Genomic DNA, 27,671 nt, shown 5'->3' on the forward strand with positions numbered 1-27,671 from the left:
TTCTAATGTAAATTCATATTCTGTTTATTCGTGATAAAGAGAAATACAATTTTTTTATTACCTCTTTTCAGCAAACCTGCGAAATTCGTTTTAGTTCCAACAACTTAACTGAAATTTATTTTGAATTTTCTATATACCCAGTCATTTACCCCCCAATAATTATAGTTTTATTTATTCCTTTCTAATCCTAATACCTTTATTTCTCTTTCTTGTCTCATTATACTACCTAAGATTTGCTGTGTAGTAATGAGTAGAAGTGGTGATAGATAGCAGATATGTCTTTTTTCCTACTCTCAAAGGGAAAGTTTTAACATTTTACCCATTAAGTATGTTTCTTACTTTTTAATGATGTTGGCTATTTTTTGTATATACCCTTCTTAGAGTAAGAAAACTCCCTTTTTATTAGTTTGCAGAAGAGTCTTTTTTTAAAATCGAGAATAAATGTTAAATTACATCACATACACATTTTCTACATCTACTGAGATTGTCATGATTTTTTCCCTTGACTCTGCTAGTATACTAAGTAACACTGACTGATTTCAAATAGATTACCCTAAACCTGCATTTCTGGAAGATATCATAATGGAGTAATTTATTGCTGGATTCGCACTACTAATATTTTGTTTAGGATTTTATTTTATTTTATTTGTTGAGATAGAGTCTCGCTGTCACCCAGGCTGAAGTGCAATGGCGGGATCTCGGCTCACTGCAACCTCTGCCTCCCCAGTTCAAGCGATTCTCCTGCCTCAGCCTCCCAAGTAGCTGGGATTGCAGGCGCATGCCACCATACCCTACTCATTTTTGTATTTTTAGTAGAGGCAGGGCTTCGCCATATTGGCCAGGCTGGTCTCAAACTCCTGACCTCAAGTGGACCTCCCATCTTATCCTCCCAAAGTGCTGAGATTACAGCCATGAGACACCATGCCTGGCCTTGTTTAGGATTTTAAAATGTATTATTTATGAGTGAAACTGGCTGGGAATGTTCCTTTCTTATTTCAGTCAGGTTTTATATCAAAATTCTACTGGCCTCTTGAAACAAGTTGGGAGTATTCCTTCTTTTTCAATTCTCTGGTGGAGAGTTTGTGGAAAATATGTGTTATTTCTTCCTTAAATATTTGGTGAACTCAAAAGTAAAACTATCTGGGTCTGAATTACAGACTTATGGGAAAGTCTAATTACATATTCATGAGGAGACATAGAGCAAGTGGCATTTAAAAAGTTTTGTCCATTTCCTCTAAAATGTCAAATATATTGTCATCAAGTTTTTCATAATAGTCTCTTACTATCTTTTAAATATAGTTATGCCCTTTTTTCATTCCTAATATTGTTTGTGCTATTTTTTCTTGATTGGTCTCACCAGGATTTATTGGTTTTATCAGTCCTTTGGCTTTGCAGATTCTCCCTAAGGTAAGTTTTTTATTATTATTATTTCATTACTTTTTCTCTTATCTTTATTGTGTCCTTCCTTCTATACTGTAAAAACATTTAGTTGTTCTTTTCTAACTTCTTGAAATTAATGCTTAGGTTATTTATTTTTAAACCTCTCTTCTTGTCTCTTATATGCATTTGAGGCTTTAAATGTTTCTGCAGGCCTTGCTTTAGATACATTCCACAATTTTTGGTATGTCACATTTTCATTGCCATTAATTTCCAGATATTTTCTACTTTTCATTACCATTTATTCTTTGACTTTTGATTGCTTAACTTCTAAACATATGAAAATTCTTCAGTTCTTTTTTGTAATTGATTTCTAGCTTAATGTCACTGTAGCTGGAAAACATACTCTGTGATTTCCATCCTTTGAAATGTGTTAAGAGTGGCTTTATGACTCACCAAATAGAGAACACTGGCAAACATTCTATGTGTACTTGAAAGGAATGTCTATTCTGCATTTGTTGGGTACAATGTTTTATAATTGGATGTTTGTAAATTAACTTTGTTCAAATTTTCTATATCCTTGCTTATTTTAATTGTCTCTAGATTTTATCAATTACAGAGAGGTATTTTAAAATTTCTAACTATATATATATATATTTCTCCTTGCAGGTCTTATAATTGTGTGTGTGTATGTGTGAGAGAGAGAGAGAGAGAGAGAGAGAGAGAGAGAGAGAGAGACAGCACTCAAGTGAGCACAGTATAAGTAAACTGAATCTTTCTTATTATGAAATATCTCCCTTATCTCTAACAGCATTCCTTGCCTTATAATCTTTCTTTGAGTTAGCTATGCTATCTTTCTTTTGCATGGTATATCTTGCTACATTCTTTTATATCAGGCTCTTCTGTATGTTTATAAGAAAGGTGTATCTCTTTAAAGCATAGTTTTAAAAATCCAATCTAATAATCTTTTGACTTTTAAGTTGACTATTTAGTCAATTTATCTTTAATATAATGGCTATTTAGATATAAATCTACTATTCTACTATTTTTTATTTGTCTCACCTATTCTAAGATCCTTTTTCTCCTATTTTTCACCTTTGTTTGAATTTCTTAAGTATTCTTTATTATTCTATTTTCCCTCTTTCTTAGCTTGCTATTTATACTTTCTGCCATAATTATTTTAAAGATTATCTAGAGTTTAAAACATGCATCTAACTTATCAATGATTAACATAACTTGGTTATCACTTCCTGTACACTACAAGGAACTTACAACAATTTAACTTCATGAACTTCTTTGGATTTATGTTCTACTCGTACTGTGTATGTTATTCCCTACATATTTTAAACTCCACAGTACATAATTATTATTTTATACAATCAATACTTATTTCTTATTTCTATTCTAATTGTTTCTATTGCTCCTCTCTCCTCCTTACATATCTGAGCTTTGATCTGGGATAATTTTCCTTCTGTCCAAAGGATACTCTTTAGGGAATATTTCCTTTAGTATAGATCTGCTCATGACTGTTTAAAATTATTTATTCATTTATTTTTAAATAGAGACAAGATCTCACTACATTGCCCAGGTCCTGGGCTCAAACAATCCTCTCACATGAGCCTCCCAACATGCTGGAATTACAGGCATGAACCACCATGCTCAGTCTAATGATAATTTTTTAATATCTTTAATTCTGCTTCGTCTTTGAAAAATATTTTTGGTAGAGATAGAATTTATAGTTAATAGTTGTTTTCTTTCAGCAATTTGAAGATAGTATTCCATTTCCTTCTGACATCTACTGTTTCAGTTGAAAAGTCTGGTGTCAGTCTTATTGTTCCTTTAAAGATAAGAGGTACCCACTCCCCATCCTTGATGCTTTTCAGCTTTCCTCTTTGTTTTTGTTTTATAAAAGTTACCATGTTGCCCCTATGTTGTTCTCTTTGGTTTTGTTTTCAGAAATTTTACTATTTTGAATCTTTGTATTTATCCTGCTTGGTGTCCTAGGGCTTCTGGATTCTGTGGCTTTGTGTGATTTGTTAGTTTTGGAATCATCTCAGCTATTTTTTTCCAATTATTTTTATGTCCCACTTTCTCTTTCCTCTCCTGCTGAATCTCTAGTTACATGCATATTAGGCTTTTCCACCATATTTAATATGTCTTTCACAATCTGATATTTATTTTCCAACTGAAACTGTGTAAATGCTTTATCTTTAATATTTTCTTCTGCTCTATCTTCTAGTTCACTAACTCTCTCTTCAATTGCATCTACTCTATTGAACCCATCCATACAGTATTTTAAAGCTTAACTTTTTAAGTATAATTTACATACCATAAAATTCACCCATTATAAGTGCACATTCAATGGTTTAATTAATTCAGTTATGCAACCATAACCATCACCACAATCCAATCTTAGAGCCTCTCCATCACCCAAAAAAGTTCACTCATTTGGATTTTAACTGCAGTAATTGTATTTTTCAGTTCTAGAAGGTCCATTTGGTCTTATTTACAATTTTCAGTTCTCTGGCAAAGTTTTCAACCTTATCTTTTAATTCTTCAAACATATTAATCACAGTTATTGTAGGGACCATATCTGATTAATCTATGATCTGGATCTCTTGTAGGTATATCGAATTTGCTTATTTTTATTGGTTTTTTATCAAATCTGGTCTTCTCACATGTCTATTATTTCTACTGACTGACAGATACAGTACATGAAAAACTATAGTGATGACATAAGGTTCTGGGAAAAGCATCTTCCTCCAAAGAGAATTTTTACTGTGGCTTCTCGCAGGCATCCAGGCTAGGGGCACTAATCTGAAATTATTTGGTATTTGGATTTAGTACCTATATTTTATTTCTGATTCTCCTAGACTTAGGGTTCTCAATGAAAGCCTAGGTTGTTTCCTAGGGCTTCTGCTCCTTCACAGGACCTAAATACAATTACCACACCCTCAAACCCATGAACTCATTGAAAGCTCTGCTAAGTTTCTTAATCTCTTAGCCTCTACTTTTTGAACTGAAATTTTTCTCAAGAAAATAAAACTCAAAAGCAGAGTTCACCTCTCTGAGTTTTCCACCTCCCCTTACTCACCCCACCAACCCAGATCTTGGTTCCACAAGTCCCCATTGCCTTGATGGCTCTCCAATTTTTCCAAACTGAATTTTTTTTCTTTTTAATTTTGAGCAGGTTTGCTCAGCAGAAGAGTTGATCAGAACAAACCTGATCTACTATTGCTAAATATATGCACTGCTACTGTAGGTTAGGTGACCATAATTTATCAAACCAGGATGTTCTTGAAAATGAAAGTAGATACTATTTAGTGATTACATAGGGGCAGTAGGCATATAACAAATCTATCACAAACATGTCAGACTGTATGGTCACCCCAATAATAATGAATGGAGAGAATGAATTCTCTTAACAATCCAGAGGGATCAGAAAGGGGTCATTTCAACACAACATTTCAGAAGAAACAACTGAGACAGATTAATCTGATGTCCCATGGAAATTCCACTGTTGTTTGTAGGGCCCCTTCTAACAAGCTCCTTTAGGGACTTAGCTTTTTCTCCATTTTTCTTTTTTGAGACAGAATCACACTCTGTTGCCAGGCCATTGTGCAATGGCGCAATCTTGGCTCACTGCAACTTCTGCCTCCTAGATTCAAGCGATTCTCCTGCCTCAGCCTTCTGAGTAGATGGGATTACAGCACATGCCACCACACCCATCTAAGTTTTATATTTTTAGTAGCAACAGGGTTTCACCATGTTGGTCAGGCTGGTCTTGAACTCCTGACCTTGTGATCCGCCCACCGCAGCCTCCCAAAGTGCTAGGATTACAGGCATGAGCCACCATGCCTAGACTTTTTCTCCAAATTTTTATTTTGGGCAAATAAAATACAAATTTTTTTCAAATTATTATTTTGCCTAAACAAAAATAAATCAATGTAAGAATCACATTGGCCACATCAAGAATATGGAGGTCTGGTCTCTTCCCTTTGCGGTGACTGAATGTATGGTTTTAAGGACAGAAGTAAACCCTTACTCATTGTGGGAAGAGACTACTCAGGGACTCCTTGCATTAACAGAGGGAGTTAACTATCACAGCCTGCCAGTTCCTGGACCCTATATACTATTAATGCCCTTGGCTGAGACTTGGTGCATTCATGTAGTTTTGGAAACTCCTTCAAGTAAGAGAGAATTTTTTTCTGGAAAAAAAATTGAGGCTTTGACTTGAAAAGACAGTGAGTACAATTCTCAAGAAGAGCACTGCACCATGTTCCCTTTTCTATTTTATTAGAAATGCTGTATTTTACTCTCATTTAGCAGAAATTCTATCCCTTATTCCATGAAGGAAACAACATAATAAGTAAAGGGCTTGCTCTGTCTTGGCTTCTGAGAGAGCTCGATTTGCCTCCTGGGTCATCTTCTTCCGTGAACTCCTTCGGGCTGGAGAGCTGTTCTCTGGTTAATGCCAGAGCCAAGCCCAGGGAGATGCTCAATCAAAGTAGCATGGATACCTAATTATAGACTCACCATGTCTTGTATTTTGCAGCCTGACCCTTCCTGGAATTTTGACGATGCTATTCAGGATATCACTTCTTATTCTTAATCTGCATATTTTAGATGGCTTGATTCAAAACAATGTTTTGGATACAAACATGCCAACGTTTTTCCAAAACACAGGCATTATCAGCATATAAAGTAGTTTGCCACATGCATTGTGTTTGCATCCTAGCAAGTGGATAATAGATTAGAGTTACTAAAATGTCCAGTGTATTTTCCCATCCACAGTGCACTGCGGTAAGAAAGAAAACCACCCGATGAAAAGAAAACAATTTAACTTAGGTCCATGTGCCATTGTCATTTATTAAGACCAGTAACAACAGAAAATAAAAATGAGGCATTGAAAACACTGAGCCTAGCAGCAAGGCACTGAGTGAAACTCAAGTACAAGGTAAAATTGAGGCCAACAACCTAGGATCTGGTTCAGTTGAGATTACCTATGGCCCTGGGGAACATTCAAGAGCTAAACTCTGCTTGTTGATTTGCTAAACACTGGCCTGGAGACAGGTCAGCCTCCCTATGGGAGGCCTAAAACCAAAGGAAAAATGAGTGCAAGGTCTCTCTCTCTTTTCTTTTTCTTTTTTCTGCTTCATTGTTTGTCTACACTCCTTCATCTAATCCTCTGCAGGGCAGGGTCTTACCTCCCTACACCCCACCCCTCAATAGTACTTGCACTCTGTAGACCTCAACAAATATTTCCAGGTGGAGTAAATGAATTCTCCTAACAATTCAGATAGAGCAGAAAGGGCTCCTTTCAAGATAACATCTCAGAAGAAACAACCGAGACAGACTAATCTGATGCCCCATGGAAATTCCACTACTGTTTGTAGGGTCCCTTCTAATCCCCTTCAGGGATGTAGCTTTTTCTCCAAATTTTTATTTTGGTAACTTTCAAACCTAAAGAAAACCTGAGCCTGGGCAACATGGGGAAACCCTGTCTCCACAAAAAAATATAAAAAGTAGCTGGGCATGGTGGTGCATACCTGTGGTCCCAGCTACAGGGGAGGCTGAGGTAGGAGAATCACTTAAGCTTGGGAGGTGAAATTTGCAGTAAGCCAAGATGGCACCACTGCACTCCAGCCTGGGTGACAGAGCAAGATCCTGGTTCCAAGAAAAAAAAAAAAAAAGAAAGAAAACCTGAAGGAATAATACAATGAGTAAGAGGCAGACCATGGTCTGCATCCCTAAATATGTTAGCGGGTATCTCCTTAGAACAAGAACATTTTCCTTCATTCAGAGGCTTAATTTTTTTAAAGCACACTGTCCATTCACAACTGAATGGTGGGTGACATTTTCAAAAGTCCAGCACAACATTCACACCTTCAAGGAATGTATTATACAGTTGGTGACTTCGATTGTACAAACATAAAATGACTTGGGGTAATTAAATCTTAAGGTTGATAGTGCTCTTTTTAAGTAAAATAAGAACTCAGAGAAGTGAAAAGTAAGGGTGGATGAAGTTTCCAAGAGGAAATATGGGACAAAGGTGGACTAGCTGTTTATCCAACCTGTTTCTTCTTCTTCCTGGGCAAACACCTAAGCCACCTTCCCAGCAATCTCCCTTTCAGATGTAGCCACCTTGCCAAGTTCTAGCTAATGGAAAGGGGGGAAGAAAACCACACCACATCTAGGCCTAGCCAATAAAAACCAGCCACTCATGAGCGTCCACGTGCTCTTCCTTTTTTGCTAATATGATCCAAATGAGCACCGTAACCTTGGAGCCATGGGTTGAAATGACAGAGTCCTAAAATGCCAAGTCGCTGGCTCTCTAAAGGCTGAAAGAGAGGCGTCCACTCAGCAGGGCACCCATCCTGGGTAAGTAAGAAACAAACTTCTATTGTTCTGATTCATGGCACTATTTTGGTTTTGTCAAAGAAGCCAGCATTACCTTAACTAGTATGATGGAACTTAAAATACTCCTGAATACATGAAGAAGGAAGTGATAATTTGAAAATAAGGAATATACTTTTTTCTCTATTGCTTTCTGCACATATGATCTGTACCCTAGTTGGCCAAAGGCGTTCATGTGTTTCAGGGTATATTAGTATTATTAAAGAGGGAATACAAAGAGAAAGAAGGATGTAAGTTTCTTTTCTGGGGGGATTGCAGAATAAGTTCCTGTCCAATCCTCCTAGTGAAAACAACCAAAACTGCTGAACAAAATATTTCCTCAAAAATAGCTTGAAACATATTCATGAGCTCACATAAAAAAAAATAAGGCACACTCAGAACAGAACAGTTATGTTAGTTTTCACTTTGAAGGCATTTAACAAAGTGGGAGAACCTGAGCTTCTGTTTTTACAACTTAGCAGGACACAAGGGAAAGCAGATAAACTTGGTGACATTTACAAAGGCCGACCAAGGTAGAGTGTGTGATAGGCATCCAGCTACAGACAGGACTTTAAACTGCCTGTCTCAAAAATAAGTGCTAAGTAGAAAGAGCAAAGTCTTGACTAAAAATATGTAACCACAAGGTAGTCCTTGCAAGAATTTACAGGACAAATTGATGACCTGTTTTGTCCCCAAAACCTCAAGTTGAGAATTCTAAGTCCTTGGGTTGCAGGTTGGTAATGATCCCAGGAACCTGGCAAAAACAAACACAAATTCTAGAGAAACTCACTTTCAACTCCAACCCACTGATAAAGAACACGCTAATAAAGTTTCCAAAACAAAACACACACACACAGAGCACCATGAACAACAACCAGTGAAAACAATAGAGAGGAGAACCAGGCCAACAAAGACTTCCAATTTTAAAATTAGTAGACACAGAACATAAAATTTTGTTTAAACAGGTAAGAGGAGTAAGTATATAAGAATTGAGCTAGACCAGGTAGATTAGGCACAGGAATCCAGAGAAAAAGACTGACCAAATTATCTAGACTGCAGCACATAGAAATACAGAGATAGAAAAGATGACAGAGAAGCCAAAACAGAAAAGACAGAACAAAGGTTTTAACATGTGCTTAATTTGAAATCTGGAATTAGATGAGAAAGAGTATAGGGCAGGAATAACAATCTGAGAATCTTCCAGTTCTGGTGAGAAAGCCAATCTACAAAATCATAAAGCCCCAAAACCTCCAAGCAAGATAAACACGTAAAAATAAATTGACATCCGAACACTTTATGATAAAATTGCCAAACACCAAAAACAAAGAAAATATCTTAAAAACAGTCATAAGTTACTCCTGAAGAAATATCTTCAACATCAATGGCAATAGGGCTTAGCATTGACCTCTCAACAGTGCAAGTCAGAAAACAAGTGAACATATTTAACATCCTGAGAAAAAATAACCCTAATTTTATACCTGGCAAAAATAAATTTTATACCTAGCAAGATTCTATTTTAAGAACAAGGAGAAATGGGCATTTTTCCAATGAACAATAGCTGAAAGAGTTTTCCATCAATTTACCCTCACTAAATGAAATCTAAGAGAAGTGATTAAAGCGGGTGGGTTAGGGGAAGGAATTATAAGCAAAGAGCGTAGTGAATATATGGGTAAATCTGCAAAACCATTTCTGGTATAATATTATAATATAATATAATAATATGTAATTTGTGAGATTACAAATAAAAAAGAAGATAAACCTAAAACACTGGGCAAAAATGAAACCGAAATTGGTGGAGCAGGGATTGGAGTAGAGTGGTCTGAGGTCCTTGCCCTGTTTGGGAGGAGAGGAAAGATACTAACTGGCTTTAGGCTTTGGTAAGTAGCATGCTAAAATTCCTAAAGAACTGCTAGAAAAGGATCTAGAAATATAATATCTGGAGGATCACTAAATGAAACATAATAGAGTATAAAACTTCCAAACTACTATAGAATATATAAAATAAGACACAATAATTAATTTGAAAGAAAGCAAGAAATAAAAAGAGCGGCTGGGCATGGTGCCTCACCCCTGTAATCCCAGCACTTTGGGAAGCCAAGGCAGGCGGATCGCAAGTTCAAGAGATGGAGACCATCCCAGTCAACATGGTGAAACCCCGTCTCTACTAAAAATACAAAAATTAGCTGGGCATGGTGGGTCACACCTACAGTCCCAGCTACTCGTGAGGCTGAGGCAGGAGAATTGCTTGAACGTGGGAGGCAGAGGTGGCGGTGAGCCGAGATCTCCCCATGGCACTCCAGGCTGGGCAACAAGAGGGAAACTCCATCTCAAAAAAAAAAAAACAAAAAAGGAAAGAAAGAAAAAGAAATATGGAAGAGGCAGGAAAAATGGAAATAAAATGAAGAACTAAATTAGAATATATATGTAATTACAATAAATATAAATGCATTATATATTTCAGTTACAAGATAATTATTTTCAGACTGCACAAAAACACTGGCTACATGTCACATATAAAAGATGCAGCTTAAATATCAGGACACAAAGGTTATTTTATTAGAAAAAATACATTATGTTTTTATTAACATACTATAAATGAAAATTTGGGCAGTGGCTCACACCTGTAATCCCAGCACTTTGGGAGGCCAAGGCAGGTAGATCACAAGGTCAGCAGATTGAGACCATTCTGGCCAACACAGTGAAACCCTGCCACTACTAAAATACAAAAAATTAGCCTGGCATGGTGGACACCTGTAGTTCCAGCTACTTGGGAGACTGAGACAGGAGAATTGCTTGAACCCAGGAGGCAGAGGTTGCAGTGAGCCGAGATCGCGCCACTGCACTCCAGCCTGATGACAGAGCAAGACTTTGTCTCAATAAATATAAATAAATAAAAGTTTTATACTCTATTACTTTATACTCTAGTAAACACAAAACAGTAAGAAGAATAAAGATACAAGCAGAAAGCAAAAAGAGGCTGAATGCTGTAGCTCACACTTGTAACATCAGCACTTTGAGAGACTAGCACAGGACAATCACTTGAGCCCAGGAATTCAAGACCAGCCTGGGCAGTATAGCAAGACCTCATCTCTTCTAAAAAGTAAAAAGCTCACCAGGTGTGGTAGTGCACACCAATAGTCCCATATAGTCCCAGCTACTTGGAAGGCTGAGGTAGGAGGATCACTTGAGCCCTGGAGGTCAAGGCTGTAGTGAGCCGTGATTGAGCCGTGATTGAGCCGCTGCACTCTAGCCTGGCTAGATCCAGCCCCCCCACCTCCAAAAAAAAAAGAAAGAAAAAAAAGGGAAGGAAATTAAACAGAAAGAGAGACCATGGAGAAGACCCAAGAAACTAAAATTTTTTTGGAAAACACTCATAACAGTAACAAAATTCTGGTTATACTGATCAAAAAATGTAAGATATTACAAATGAAAAACAGTGATGGCACAGAGATTAAAAATAGTAATTAGAAGCTATTATAAACAATCATTATGCCTCCCAAAGTTAAAACAAGATGAAATCAACAGACGTTTAGAAATGCATAAATTGCTAAAGTGGATTCTAAAAGAAATAGCACACCAGGTTAGTCTTACTATAAAATAAATGGAATCAGTACTTGCAAATTTTCCTACAATACACTTCCAGATGAACAGGTGCCTACTATCAGCAGGTGACTACGATTTGGAGGCAAACATAGTTCCAGCCTTACTCAGACTATTCCAGACAATAGAAACGCTCTTTGGCTTATTTTAGGATAGAAAAACATTGATACCAAAATTTTATAAGCTCAAGGTTGAGCATTGAAGCCAGTAAAAAAGAAAAAAAATTTTGATAAGAAAAGAGAATTATAGAACTTCTCATGCCTTAACATATGTATCTAATAAATGTGCAAAATTTGGAGAGTCTGTGTAGTATAAAAATAAAACTATGTATCTACCTCACACTTTACACAAGGGTGGACTCGAGACTGAAATAGAACACAGATACTTCACACATGAACAAATGAAGAAACATGTATGACCTATAAACATAAGATGCTTAAGCTTATTAATAACCAAGAAAATTAAAATTAAAATGACAATGGGATTATTTCACACCTACTAAATGGGCAAAAATGTTAGTCTGACAATATTAAATGTCAGCGAGAATGTGAAACAACAGAGACTTCGTGTTGGTAAGGGTGTTAACCGGTACAGCACTTTTGCAAACAGAAGGCATTAAGATGCTGGAGAGCAGTGAGCATGCCTCAAAATCAGTTGTGGCCAGCAGAGGGGACCCCATGACAGGTCAGTGGCTGGATGGAGGGAGTGGCTAAGACTCAAGTTTGGGCCAGGCCTGGTGGCTCATGCCTATAATTCCAGCACTTTGGGAGGCCGAGATGGGCAAATCACTTGAGGTCAGGAGTTTGAGATCAGCCTGGCCAACATGGTGAAAGCCTTGTCTCTACTAAAAGTACAAAATTGAGCCAGGCATGGTGGTGCACACCTGTAATCCCAGCTACTCAGGAGACTGAGGCAGGAGAATCGCTTGGACCTGAGAAAACGTAGGTTGCAATCAACCGAGATTGCCTCACTGCACTCCAGCCTGGACAACAGAGAGAGACTGTCTTAAAAAAAAAAAAAAAAAAAGACTCAAGTTTGCTGCCCATGGACACAGAGGTGGGTCCGAGTCAGCAGGGTGTGCCATACCAAGTTCTGATAAAGCCAAGAGGACAAGGGACTGACATATTTTGCAAACTGTGGATCGCTTATTGGAATCCAACCAATCTTTCCGTAACTAAAATAGATTAGGGTAGGGCAATATGGATTAAGTGTAGCAGGAATGAGAAAATCTTGTAAAATGTGTGCTTCAACTATACATGCTATCTTACAAAAACTTTTGTTTCATCTATCCACAGCATACATGTGGAGTACGATGTGTCTACATCTTACTGTGGGTCTTTGAAAACCACTAGATTAGACCACCTGTTGTAAAACCACAGACTTCAAGCAGCTAAATAAGCTGCTCCCAGAAGGCGAGAAACCTTGCCTCCAAGAGCAGAGGCCACCGAGCCTATGAACCCTGAGTTTGTTCCTCCTTCATAACAAGTAAACAAAAGGGCAAGGTCGACATTCCTTCCCACATACACTATCATAGGCAAAGAACTGGGGATGGGGTAGGCAAGACAACCTAAGGGAATGAGCGTTGTTTCCCGGGAAAAACTAGAATTCTCTTAAGGAACTGTTTGGATTAGCAGATCCTACTACGTTTTTTAATGGGTGTGATCCAAACTTATTCTTTCTCTGATGATCAATGGGTGTGTGCTGGGGAGGAAGGCTCACTATAGAGAGAATTAACAAACTGTATTTCCTCTACACATGGAGTTTTCCAGTGAATCAAAGTGGTAATTGTACAACATGGAGGAGGAAGGTTGCAGCCAGGGAACCAGATGCACAAAGGCTGGGAGCTTGAAGGACCACAGCAAGTTCAGGGGTGAATAGATATCAACTAGATCCTGGGGCATTCTTTAAGCAGTAAAATAAGTAAAGCAAGATTATAAAAGAACTTGAGGCTGGGCACAGTGGCTCACGCCTGAAATCCCAGCACTTTGGGAGGCCAAGGTGGGTGGTCGTGAGGTCAAGAGATCGAGATCATCCTGGCCAACATGGTGAAACCCCACCTCTACAAAAAATGCAAAAAATCAGCCAGGCGTGGTGGTGCGTGCCTGTAATCCCAGTGACTTGGGAGGCTAAGACAGGAGAATCACTTGAGCCCAGGAGGTGGAGGTTGCAGTGAGCTGAGATCGTGACATTGCATTCCAGCCCAGTAACAGAGTGAGACTCTGTCTCAAAACAAACAAACAAACTTGAAAGTTAGGCAGAAAAAGAAAGACTTGGTAGACTGGGCAATGAAAAGCCATCAGGGTTCTTTTTTGAGACAGGGTCTCGCTCTATCACCCAAGCTGGAGTGCAGTGGCGTAAACCTGGCTCACGACAGCCTCAACCTCGCAAGCTCAAGTAATCATCCCACATCAAGCCTCCCAAGTGGCTGGGATCACAGGTGCACACCACCATGCCCGGCTCACTTTCGCATTTTTTGTAGAGATGGGGTTTTGCCGTGTTGCCCAGGCTGACATCAAGGTTCTTAGTAGACAAGGAACACAGACAGCAACACTGACAACGTAACAACAAAAATAGCTACAAACATCTGAGTTGTGCCAGGCTCTATGCCGAGTGCTTTTCAGGGACTCGCGATTTAACCCTCCTAATAATCCTTTCAGGATTTCCACATTACTGAGTTTTATTTCCATATTACTTATGGAAATAATTACTTAAGACTTGGGTCTTAGGATAAGTAACTTGCCTAAAGTCACACAGCTGTTAGGTGGCAGGGAGGGGGTCTGAGAACACAGTCTAGCTTCAAAGCCTGTATTTCAAGATGGTTTTAGGGACAGAAGTCTTCCAGAGCACGGTCAAGGTTACCTGTAGTTTTTTTGGAGTTAAGCATCCATAAAAGTTGTGGAGATGAACAGGGGGTGGATTTTAAAGAAAGTAACAAGAAGCCCTGGTGATAAATTAGATATATGGGATGTAAAACAAGGGGGTGGGGTGTCCAAGTTTTCTAGCCTAAGAAGTATAGATAATGGTTGTAACCGAGGGAGAAAAAATGAGGGCCCTTATGGATAGTTTGCACCTAAATGTTTAACCTCTGAACTTATGGCACTCCTCTTGTTCCCATTGCTCAGACTAAAAACCACTCTGCCAGGATCTTCATGTTGAAGTAAAGGGACTATTAAAAATTATTATTCTGGCCGGGCGCAGTGGCTCATGTCTGTAATCCCAGCACTTTGGGAGGCTGAGGTGGGTGGATCACCTGAGGTCAGGAGTCCGAGAACAGCCTGACCAATATGGTGAAACCCCTCACTACTAAAAATACAAAAATTAGCCGGGCATACCGGCGTATGCCCGTAGTCCCAGCTACTCGGGAGGCTGAGGCAGGAGAATCGCTTGAACCTGGGAGGCAAAGATTGCAGTGAGCCAAGATTGTACCACTGCATTCCAGCCTGGCAACAGTGTGAGACTCAGTCTCAAAAAAAAAAAAAAAAAAAAGATTATTCTAAAACATGTGTAGTTCCAAGACTGTAGAAAGAGCTGAAGAGTAAAGAGTGGTAACAGAAGCTGCTGATGGCCTGGCCACGTGGCTTTCAGGCCTTACCATCTCAGGGCATGCCAGCCCAACCACCAGCTGCTACCAATGGCATCAAGAAGTCCCTGAGAACCTTCTCTGGCTGAAGACTACTCTGACAGCTTTCATAGATCTCAAGTACCAGTATCAACACCCCCTGAGAGCGGTCTTCAACCCATAACCAAAAGCAGCATGGCTGGCGAAGGTGCCCCATGTGCCCCAGTGTGGCTGAGCTCCACTGCCCACAATGGGGTCTGATGGGATAACTCACTATTGGCTGCCTTCCCTTCCTCATTTCCCTCTCCTGCACCGTCTGGTGTCTTCCTGGGACGGTCTCCCAAGTAAACTCTCCACCCTTCAATCCTCCTTGCAGGGTCTCTTTCTAAATTAAAACCAAAGGCTTAATATCTCCAGGAACCAGCTCAGGAGGGTGGTACTTCAATCTGTCTATATCTGCTCAGAAGATGAACTTCAAAAGAGCCACATTTGGGGATATTTCCAGTCTATTAGAGTTACAGAACAGATTATAGTCTGTCTGGGAGTGATTTTTTTCACCCTCAGATCCCTATCATAGGGCACAGTTCCTGGTATGCAGTAGGTGCCCAATAACTGCTTACGGAATAAACATGCAGATGATTTGTTTCCCCAATCTGTGCGTATGTCTTTGGCATTTCCCTTGATTAATTCTTTAAAATGATTTCATACATGTGAAATAAGTGAAATCAGGCTTGTGAAATATTAATTAGTTCCATCAAGTTCTGATCAGTCACCTGAACTCTTTAAGAGAATTAGAAACACATGTTTGACTGAGAATGTCTACATCTGTTCTCTTGCTAGTTCTAGCTGGTCACACATATACTAGGCACAGTGGCGTGCTCAGTTGATGATTTAATTTTCAAGTTCCCCCTACAGTCTTACAAGAGCAGAGCTCCTGCTTAGATGAAAAAATCAAGTTGAACCCCACCCTAACTTGGTCTCTGTAGACTTTGTACGATTTAGGGGCATGGGGGAGCCCCAAAAAGAAGACACTGAATAGCTTGCTGATCTGCCGACTTAAGCCAGTTCTTTCTTATTCTGAAAGAAATCAAGGACATGTAAGTCCATCTGCACACCTGAGTTTGCTGAGCCTTTCAGACCAAGTGTAAACGTGAGTGCTGTCTAGGAAATCTGTTCTGTGACTAAGACATCATGCCAGCAGTTAGACTGGGTATAATCTTCGGGGAATTCTGAAATTAGGACTTTGCATTTACCAAGTAGGTAAATGTGCTCAGGGGTAGATGAAGAGAAAGCCAAAAGGTGAAGACAAATAAAGAAAAATAATCAGGGGACAAGGGACCCAAAAAGCCCCTGCCATCGCTAATGGTCACATGTGAGAACACAGAATGTCAAGAGGTAAAATCCTATTTCCAGCGGGAATTAGAGCAGATATTCCCCAACCCACCCTGCATTTTTCCCCCCAACTGGAACTCCATTTTAAGGGTGGAAGGGGAAGTCTTCAACCCTGGGATAGAAATGGTCAGAGGAACAGTTGTGAGATGGTCAGTCTCAGCGGAAAGCCTGGGATTTGGAGTCAGGAAACTCGATGGTGAACACTATTAGTAGTTGGGTACCGAAGAACATGTGACTCTGGGAACACAGTTGCCTTGGTTTCTTCACATGCAGAATGGCACATTAATATGTATTATCATTAGATATTAGTAGCAGTATTACTAAGTTAATATGAGACACAAATAAAATACTGTAGAGAGCAGCAGCTGATAAACGAAGGCCCCTCGCCAGTGTGATGTGATTTTTCTGTATCACCCAGTACTGCCACACTTCCCCAAAAGGGTCAAGCGGCCATTCTAAATGCAAAATCTAGTCACAAGAAATAACATGATGGTCTTAATTTAGAGACATTTATTAAATAGCCATTATAGAGTCATTGTTTTATTTTAAAGCCTGCAAAGGTATTCAGTTTGCTGATTAGGAAATTTCAGAGTGCAACGAGATCTCTTAAACTGGCTGGGTGCGGTGGCTCACACCTGTAATCACAGCACTTTGGGAGGCCAAGGTAGGAGGATTGCTTAAGTTCGGGAGTTTGTAAAGATGGGAGACCCCATCTTTACAAAATTAAAAAATCAGCCGGGTGTGGTGGCACACATCTGTGGTCCCAGCCACTCGGGAGGTTGAGGTGGAATTGCTGGAGCCCAGGAATTCAAGGCTGCAGTAAGCCATGACTGCACCACTGCACTCAACCTGGGTGACAGAGTGACAGAATGAAACCCTGCCTTGAAAAAAAAATTAAAGGCCAAGCACAGTGGCTCACGCCTGTAATCCCAGTACTTTGGGAGGCCGAGGCCGGTGGGGTCACGAGGTCAGGAGTTTGAGACCAGCCTGGAGAGCATGGGAAAACCCCATCTCTACAAAAAATACAAAAAATTAGCTGGGCATAGTGGTGTGCACCTGTGGTCTCACCTACTTGGGAGGCTGAGGCAGGAGAATTGCTTGAACCCGGGATGTGGAGGTTGCACTGAGCTGAGATCGAGCCACTGCCTTTCTTTCTTGAGACAGAGCAAGACTGTGTCTCAAAAAAACAAAAACAAAAACAAACTCTTACATTATCTAAAATCTAAGCTTGTATAATATACTAAAATCCCTCTCCAAGTGGGACCTGCTACTCTCTGAACCTTAAGAAAGTGGCATCTGCAAAGGCACCGCAAAGGTACTAGGCACACATTTGGAGAAGCTGTCTGTTCAATTCAAAAAGAAAGTCCCCCAAAACATGGACACTTAATGCTCACTCCCAAAGAAGCCCCACTCTGTTATCATAAATACACCCTGGGATGGTTCTGTTGGTTACACATTCATTCTTTTTTGAAATGCAGGTGGGAGGAGGAAGGAGCTTTAAACAGCCTCAACATGAAAAGCATCAGTCAACACAATTCAATAGTTAACCACGATCATTTCACTGTTATCACAGCCAACTATTTGGTCCTTATGTCAGTTTCATCTTTGTCAATAAAATATTTTATATATATATATATTTTCCCCAGCACAAATTGTTAGAAAATGTGTGGCTTCCTAGAAATCTTATTATTTAAATCATTATTTCTAACCCCATGCAGGTAGTAGAAACAGGGCAAGCACAATGAAAGTAAGAGGAAAGTGTACAGAGGGGTCTGTCCTTTCTACTTCCACAGACTCCTCAACTAAGCGCCTCTGAAAAACAATGCAGAGGGGTTGGCCGTGGCCAGGAGAAGCACAGTTCTGCTACGGTTTGCCTGAGTGAAGAGTCTGCTGATCGCTCGCCTCCATACCAGGCACGGGTGAATCTAGTGACTGTGAAAATCAAGAGTGGAACTGAAGGGGATTCCTCTGCCTGCCACCCCTAGAAATCCTCAATACCGATAGCTTCTGGGATGTAAGGGGGAAAACTGAGCCTGATCTCAATACTGCCATTTCAGAACAATCTCATAATTGAGGAGATAATGTGAATATATTTGATGATATGCAAATATCATCTGTGTGTTATCATTTTACTCAACACTCAAAACACTACTGAGTCTGCCAAGCAGATTTATATAGCTTGGCAAATTTTCATTTCATGAATGACACTTCATATGAAATTATTTTCACTGACTAATAAAATAACAGTGATAGGAACAGAGATCTTGAGGTGGTAATAGAATAAACCACGCATTCCGGCAAAATTATAACCAACTAATCTCAAACACCCCCATGTGATGTTCCTATTATTTGCAAGGAAAGGGAGCCCTGGTTTATAAGTAACCCCTAAAAATATTCTTTCCCTCTCTCTCATTATAGACTGGGCCAGGGCTCTTTCATGCTTGTGGTCAGTCATCTTTTTCTATATGTGTGTAGGCTTCCTAAGGTACACTGTATTATATTGCTAATTGCTACCTTTTTCCTACTCAAGCAGCGGCCTCTTAAATTGTCACGCACGTTGGGAGACCGAGGCGGGCGGATCACAAGGTCAGGAGTTTGAGACCAGCCTGGCCAACATGGTGAAACCCTGTCTCTACTAAAAATACAAAACTTAGCCAGGCATGGTGGCACACACCTGCAATCCCAGCTACTCAAGAGGCTGAGGCAGGAGAATCGCTTGCACATGGGAGGCGGAGGTTGCAGTGAGCCGAGATCGTGCCACTGCACTCCAGCCTGGAGACAAAGTGAGACTCCCATCTTAAAAAAAAAAAAGTTCTCTGTTTTGCTAAGAGGTTCCAGGGCCCTGCAAACAACTCCCCAAGGTCTTCTTCAGAGAATATTTTAGAAGCAGTGCTTTTCAAACTGTGAACACAGCGGCACTGGGTTCTAGAGTGTTCCCCGGGTACAGCCCAGGTGACAATAGCAGGCTCTGGGCTCCTGGTTCCCTCAGAGTAGCTTTGTTTTTATTTGACTCATATATTAGAGTCTTGCATAAGATTCTATTTGGTGCTAAGTATAAAACAAAAATGATTTCTACAAAAATGTGTGAATACCATTGCAATAAATGGTTGTCTCCCTCAGGCACTCTTACCCTCCCTCCTCAGGCTGCTTTCTGCGAATGGAGATGGAAGCACTTTAAAGAAGCTTTCCCTTTTCTCCTCTTCCCGAATTTGAAACATCTAGGAATTGAAGCAATTAAATACACTTATTTTCAACATTCAAAAACGAATCCAGACTTCTGCACAGTAAATCCTTTCAAAGTTAAAATTTGTTTTTCTCATGTGTACTATAAACTGGATTTAGCCTACCCATCCCCAATTTCGATTTTTTTTTTTTTTTTTTTTGCTATCAGCAAGGTTGGCATATAGCTGACATGTATTCTTTATGGACCTTTTGTTATAAGCAATGAGAAGAATGAAGCTGCCTCTTTCTCTTAACCTCTCTACACTAATCCAAAATCAACACCCGCATTTGGTTGGTATTCTTGAATAATTACTAGAAATGTGGCATAGCCATCCAAAAACGCTTCGGTGAGTATGTAACTAGCTGACAACTGAAAATGAATTGGAATTTTATTGAACATCTTGTTCATTTATATTAGTAAAATAAGTTGTGAATGATAGTATCATGATCGATTCTCCTAATTCCAAAACCAGAAAGAAAGAAATCTCAATGCTACAGGATTGTAGAGAATGAATCGTACCCCTCCAAAGCCCCTTTAGAAATGAAGTGTTCTGAGCCAACTATTTGAAAGACAATAGAGAATGAAGGTAGATTCGAGAAACCAACAAATCGCATTCATTTCCTTCAGTTTGTAAAAACAAGCAACTGACATGTTTCCTGCCAGTGAACACACTTGCAGATAAGAAAGCTCCTACAGGAAATCCTTGCTAAAAGAGACCAGTTGTGCCATTAAACTTAATCTTCTTTACCAAGTCCCAATCAGTTAAATATCTGGGTGATTTAGCATACATTTCATAATCCCATGTTGTCAAATATTTAACTTCTGAAGTATTTATTTCTATGACATACATGCAGGATATTAAATAAACATTAAAATAGAGTTAGGACTCTTCTCCTCCCCACTCGCCACGCAATTAGTTGATGAAAACAAGGGAAATTTGCTGCTTTTTAAAAAGATCAAACTGCTAATTGAACAAGTTTTAAAACTGGCCATTATTAATTACGATAAAGCTATTCAATGCTTTAAATCGTCATGACTGGAAGGAAGCCATTTCTAAGGATATATCAAGAACGCAAAATTTGAAGACTGCCATTAACAAGATTAGAAAAATATAAGAAATGCATTTGCTTTATTATTTATAAAGTTCAATGACTGGGCCTCTTTGGTTATTTTTTGCTTAGCAAAATGAACTGGATTGGGGGGAAGGGGGAGGGGGAGGGGAGGTCTCCAAACTTTTTTCTTTATAGTCCTCATGGAAATCATTACCAAGATACTGGAAATAATTGCAATTTTGATATTGGGAATGTCTCAATTATCCTAAAAACAAAAGCACTCTTCCCCATCCACAAAAGAGGAAACTTCTATTATAAGTCAACTGGATAATAATAATTGCAGTTTTCAAACAGTTCTTATTTTCATTTAGGAATTTTCCTTTCCCTGGTTGGCTTCAGAGAACACCCTCTTTTATATTTCCTAAAGTACCAGGCAATCTTCATCCCTCCCCTTCACCCCCCACCCCCATAGCCCTCAACCCCCAACACACAAATGCAGCCTTAGAGTAGGGTTCTAAAATGCCACCAGTCATAAGTTCAATTGCTTGAGTTCAACTTTGAACCCTCTTATAAATACAAACACCTCATTATGACTTCCCCAGATAACTCGTCATCCACAAGTAATATTCTAATCTTTCTGGTTCTCGAAAGAGTCTTGTTCTAACAGTAGACACACAAATCAGTTTGATTCCACAATTAAGTGTTCAAATACATTTTCGTAGCCTTCCCTGGCACAGCTCAGAGGCAGCAAAGTGCAAGGTAAGCCTGAGGGCTCATCTTGGTGTAAGGCTCTTTCCTCAAATATTTCTAATAAAAATACGGTTATGAAATCTAGGAGACCACATTTTTGGCTGTTGTTGTAAAATGACCTTGATTTGACAGGCACGATCTCAGGTTTCAGCAGATGCTGTGGGAAAGCTCACAGAAGCCAGAATGTTCTCCAGGCATCTGTGATGACATGCAGGTTTTGTTTTTGTTTTTGTTTCTTTTTAAGTGGTGGTCATGGTAGAGTATGTATGTGTAGTGGGGGGTGGGGTGGGGTTACTCTTCTCGGTTTCCATGACAACCATGTCTCCACTCATCGGTCATTAGATACAATCCACTTCCTGTGTCTAAATTTTTAAGCCAATCAGAAAAGTGTTTATACGTTTAACAACTTCTGGGACAGTGCTTCTTTAATGAAATCGCTCTAAAGGCTCAAATGAAAATGTGCATGGGCTTTACAGTTTGTCTTACAGATACAACACTTCACTGTGTTTACTAATTCATATTCCTATATGGTGCAGAGTGCCCTTCTTGGATGTGAAATGCATTCCCCTCAAAGCAGACACCACAATCTCTTAGAATGGTGTGCAGGCTGATTTTGATTGTTTGCTTTTCGTCGTCTTTTCCTTTCACTGTCACAGTTTTAGACTTAGTGCATGAAACCTGCTAATGCACCAGGCACTTAAATTATCAAAGTAATGATACAGTTACGCATCCGTCTACTGATGGTGCTTTTTAACGACTTAGATCCAAACCCGGTTAGGAATCATTATTCTAAGTTGAACAACTTTGCATTCTACAACTTACGAGCAAAAATCACTGAGAAGGTATTGTAAAGTGCTGTATCTATACATGTAAGCTAGTAGCTGACGTCTGCAAAGAAATTTGTCACCAAAATGGCCTACTTTATCTGGATAGAAACAACAACAAAAAATTAAACATAAAGGTATCTCGAGCAAACTGCATCCGAATGAAAAACCGACCCTGCAGAAATCTGTGCACAAGAGGGCGAAGCTGAAATTACAGCACGATTTTAAAAGAAGGTTTTGGGTGACTGTTTTCCTAAGTCTCAATCTAACTGACCAATCAGGGTGAGAGTTAAAGTGGGCTCCAGTCATTCGTGCAGCCTTCAGAGCTCTGCACCCTCCGAGCTGCTAGGAGAGCAGAGCCGGCGATCAATGAAAAACAGGGAACAAAAGGAATATAGCAGGATGTCTTCCTTAGCTAAGGAAAACGATTCCCTTTTTCCTCAATGAGCCAGTCGCACCCTGCCTACGACAGCTCCACATGGGAGCTTCCAGCAGACCAGTCCTTTCGGGTGAGACACATTTTACATTTGCAATCATGTGTCCCAACTGCTAGCAAATGTGTCACCTTAAGCACAGCCTGTGACGGAGGGCTCCCCGAGTCCAACCAATTGAAACTAATAAATTAAATAAATTAATAATCCCACAATTAAAAGCTCCCGAGAAAAGATTGCATTTCTCTTCCCCAAATGTCATCCCGGGAGTATAAACAAAGCATGAAAAATAGTCTTTCAGCCTTCCCAGCCGGTAATCATGGTTTTCCCCTCAAAACAAATGTTTCTCCAAAAACAGAAATCTTCTTCTTGCCCTCACTGGGAACTCATCTGTAGATGTCATATCAGGATAATCAGTTACAGTATTTGAAAAGAAGCTGAAACTGCCCATAGATTTGACACTGTTTATAATTGATAGCAAAACAGTTGCGCCAGCAATGCTGTATAAACTCTGCCCAGCCAAACAAACTCCACATTTAACACGTTCCTTCCTTGAAAATAAAAGTAACGCCCGGGAGCCCACAGAAGTGGGCTTCCCTAGAAATAATTAACAGAATTGCATCAATTATTTGATTATTTTTATAAATATCCATTTGTCTGCATTAAAAAAAAAAATTAAAAAACGACTATCCACACATTCCTGAGAAACTTTTTTTTTTTTTAATGAACTTACTTTTGAGACAAAACTAATGAAAATAAGCAACTTGCCATGGCTGGATCTTTCTCATATGGGCTGCAAGCTATAAATCAATCTGAAACCAGGTGGAAATAGGGGGGCGGACACCTTAAAAAAAATCAAAGGGTGCCCCCAAAATGCAGCAGCCTGAACACGGAGGGCTTCTCGTGACAATGCTAAACCCGAGCAGATCAGGAGGCAGGAAATGAGCCCCATTTTCGTTACCTTCGATCGCCTGCCCCCCCAGCTGCTTCTCGCGGCCGCATTGGGGGGCTGCGGCGACGCTGGACTCGCGGGTGGCCCCGCCGCCGGGTCGCGCCGTCTCCCGGCCGAGCTGCAGCCGATCGCGGCCGGAACCCCGGCTCCTGCGCCCGGCGCCCGCCCGGGGTCGGCGGCGCGGCTCCCACCCGGGCCTGGAGCCCTGCTGGGTCCTAGTGCGCGCCGCGCGCCCGCCTCGCGGCCCGGTCTGCAGCCCGCACCGAGGGCAGGCGGCTCCCAGCGCCGCGAGTCCCCGGGCGAGGCCGCCACTCCCTCGGCCGCTTGCGAAAGCGGCCGCGGGGCGTGCAGATGAACTGGAGCTTAATGTCAAATCCTGGCACACGATGTTCAAAAGAAAGACCTTGGCTCCCACTGAACTCTTAGAAGGCAGATGCCAGGATCTGCAGCCCCAGGGTGAGAGCAGGGCAGTACCTGGCAGAGAGAGGCTTGCCTGGTGCACTGGTGACATTGGCGGTTCACAGACGGTGAGAACGGTACGGGATCGATAAAGATAGGTTTCAAAATACAACGCTAAAAAGAAAAAAGGTTGAAAATGTGTGTATTTAAAACAATGTTTTAAACTGTTTTTTCCAATATTTTTCCCCTGTTGACAGGCCCTTTTGCATTTTGCTTTCTTTTACTTTATAATATGCTCTTTTAAATAACAAAGCCCCATATGGCTAAACATGTAGTCATTTGATTTTCAAAAGACCTCAAAAATTGCATCAAAATATGCACTCATGTATCTCCTAAGAAATCAACGAGAAAGAATTAATGGTGGCATATGGTGTGCCTCATAGAGAAAACTTAATTACAAATTAAAACAAATGGGAAAATTCACAAATTCAGTAAACTGAAAGTAAATGATGATCCTAGATGTATACACAAATCAGCTCCTGTACAATTAGGAAGGCTGTAGATTCCAGGTTTCTCTTTCACAAAGGAGAAAATCAGATTCTCCTCCTTTGCGGCCAAAAGGACTTTCAGCAACCTCTTGACACATTCTTTTACTGCAGCCCACCTGGAAAGCAACTTTTAATCTTGCAAGTGCTCATTTAAGAGGACAATTCTATTAGCCCTTAATTCAAAATAAAAGTGCTTTAGTTTGAAAAGCCTGTTTGAAAGGCTTCAAGACTGGGCGTTTTCTTTCAGTCTTTTGATATTACCAAGTTTGAAGGTCACAATTCAGTAGAATTGCTAATAACAATGGCACTGTGGTTTACACCGTAAGGAAAATCAAACATGTGCTTTCTGATTTCTATTTTTGAAGCAGAAAAAGTCCCTTTGAAAAGTACTCTTGCCCTCCCCCTTTCAAATTTTAGCTAAACAAGTGTAATGGAAGATTTTTAGTATTAATTAAACATCAAAGGCACTTTGTCTAATGCCTTATATCCACGCAAAGAACTAGTTGTCATATGTTACACTTGTCAATCTTAAATTATTCACACATACATCTCCTGCGATCTTTACCACACCTCTGGGAGAAATCAGATACAATAATCCGCAATTTTCAAATGAGGAAGTGGAGGTTCCATAAGGTAAAGTGACTTGTCCAAAAATCACACGGCTGGTGAGCAGAGCACCTCGAATCCCATCCTATCTCTGCTTCACAACAAGCCCTGTTTCTGAGTGCATCACCTGGCCTCCCGGCTATTTCTCTGTAACTACTGCAGAAAATGAAGTATCCGAAACAAAAAAACACAGGTAGGTTTCTTTAGCCATCATTTCTTACCTGTCTCAGAGCAGCAATTGACCAGCAAGGAAATAGAAGGCTTGTTGGAAATAACGTTAGTCTCTGCTAAAATGAGAAAGATGGCTAGGAAGACCCACCCACAGTGGTCAGATTTCCGTCCTGGAGCTGCCCAGGGTAACCTGGCAGACAGAAAACTTCAAACTGTGAGGCTGAGCAATGCCTCACCCCCCATACGTCTTTTGCTCTTTATCAGAAATTAAGAACTGACTCCATCTGACACATGGAGGAGTAAGTTTTTCTCAAACTGAACTTGGGTTTCTATGAGCAGTCCCAGCGCCAAAAGGCCTCAAAAACTCTGGAAATTCAGATATAAGATGGCCTATTCGTGGGATCCAGGTGTCTCTGTCCAGACCTGGTGACCCCTGGAACTCTGATGGGTCTCCAGGACATCCCTTCTCAGCCCTCCTGCACCCCTGGCAAAGTTACCACCCAGTTGTATGTGTGGCCATCCCCTTCTTCCTCCTCTGTGCCAAAAGGAAATGTAACTTGTCTGATGATATATCCCTAAATACCAGCCAGGTCACGGGCTGGGTGACATTTAACTGGGAAAAAACAAACAAAACCAGAAACATTTCATTCTGAAAAGTGATTCATTCCTTTTCTTGTGCATTCACAAGGACAGGGCTAGGCATGGCTGTATCATTGGAAAATGCATATGACTTCCCTAGAAGGATTGGAAGGATTAATGCAAGACTTACTTGATGAATTCATTTGATCCCTTTGTTGAAAACTGGTCTAATTACTTTAAAGTCACACCATCCGTGTGGCTGGCAAATGTTGCAAATGCTAGGCTCCAAGCAATCTTAGCACCAGGAGCAAATGATGAGAATAAATGCTGGTGGTGAGCTCAGCTCACCTCTAGCTCAAAGCTAGAGCACATCAGAAGAGGTACCAGTTGGGAGAAACTGTCATTCATTCATTCATTCATTCATCCATTCATCCAATTGTGTATGTATCAAATGTTGAGCAAGGTACTGTTCTAGGCTCTGGGTAGAAAAACTAAAGTTCTCGGGCACTCCTCATCATATAGAGCCCACAGACGGGCAAACAATTGTAGTGCAGTGGTATCAGCAGAGCAGTAAAACCATGACACTGGGGATATGAGGGCAATCTGGCTGCGACATCTGTCACCCCATTGATCTCCAGGGTTGATTCAGCTGATCTGGCTGGCTAGGCAGGTGTCCCCTTTCTCCTTCACTGCTCCATCTGCGTCCCTCCTGAAGCTGCGTGCTCCATCTAAGAGGACGACCATACTGATAGGGGAGGACCAGTCTTCGGTCAAAGGTATACAAGTAGCTGTGCCCCCCTGCCAGAACCTCCAAACAAGCTCTCAAATCACTGGTGCTCTGTATTCAAATGCCAACTGTCCTGGTCCTGGGCCAGCTGTCTTCTAGGCCATTCCAGGCCTGCCCCTTGCTCTGTATTGCTAGGAGCTGTCTCTGGCAGGCTGAGTTTCACAGACTCTTGGGTCAGTTGGTCAGTGGCTGGATATGGCCAAGGAGGGGCACTGGAGGAGTGGAGGATGAGAAGAAGAAGCCAGGGGACATTGGTGTGTCGCTCCTGCCTCTGATGGCATCTCTAGCAGTGGCTGCCTCAGGCTGAGGCTTCTTTCAGGTGACTCTAGGCCCTGGCCTCAGGTAATGTTGCCACTTCCTGTTAACTGTCCAGCATGGGGACATTCTTGGCTCTCTGCTGGGATTAGTTTCTGGGTGACTTCATTGAGATACATACAAGAGTGGGGAGAAGGAAGTCCCCACTGGAGAGGTTACCCTAGGCACTGGCAAAGCCATCAGAGGATGAAGATTGCAGGCCAGGACAATGCCTAGGGAGCAGCAAGGCCAAAGTGAAGGCTTCAGAGGAGAGGGTGTCCACAGATTCTGCTGGAGAGGCCAGCAGGATCCAGAGTCCACTGGGGTCTGGACGTGATTGTGATTCCTACATGGCAAACCCCTTTATCTCCCTTTAGCCTTTGCTTACATGTTCTCTTCTCAGTGTCTCTTACTCCTCCTCATCCTGCTTTTTTCCTTCTTCCTTTTCCCTTACCACTTTCTAATACATCACTATTTACTTCTCATTTTTGTTATTCATTATCTGTTCTACCACACACACACACACACACACACACACACACACACAATAAAACTTCTACAGGGCCAGGAATCTTTGCTCTATTCAATGATAATTTACAAGAACATAAAATGGGGACTGGTACATAGTAGGTGCTCAATACATTTTTTAAATGAATGAATAAAGTTAGTAAATAGGGCTGGGCGCGGTGGCTCACGCCTGTAATCCCAGCACTTGGGAAGGCCGAGGCAGG

The 27,671-nt window shown here is 40.7% G+C and overlaps 1 protein-coding gene across 2 annotated transcripts in view; it reads right to left on the reverse strand.

Moving 5' to 3' along the window:
• LOC144577456 (uncharacterized) overlaps positions 1 to 24,085 on the reverse strand; it is a 135,236-nt gene extending 111,151 nt beyond the window's left edge. For both annotated transcript variants that reach the window (XM_078335592.1, XM_078335593.1), the window contains exon 1: positions 23,566 to 24,085. In XM_078335592.1, coding sequence (XP_078191718.1) covers positions 23,566 to 24,067 — 502 coding nt within the window. In that variant the 5' untranslated portion in view covers positions 24,068 to 24,085. The remainder of the gene's footprint in view (positions 1 to 23,565) is intronic.
• Positions 24,086 to 27,671: the final 3,586 nt, after the last annotated feature.

The sequence above is a fragment of the Callithrix jacchus genome, chromosome 8 (assembly GCF_049354715.1).
Source record: "Callithrix jacchus isolate 240 chromosome 8, calJac240_pri, whole genome shotgun sequence".
NCBI classification, from domain to species: domain Eukaryota; kingdom Metazoa; phylum Chordata; class Mammalia; order Primates; family Cebidae; genus Callithrix; species Callithrix jacchus.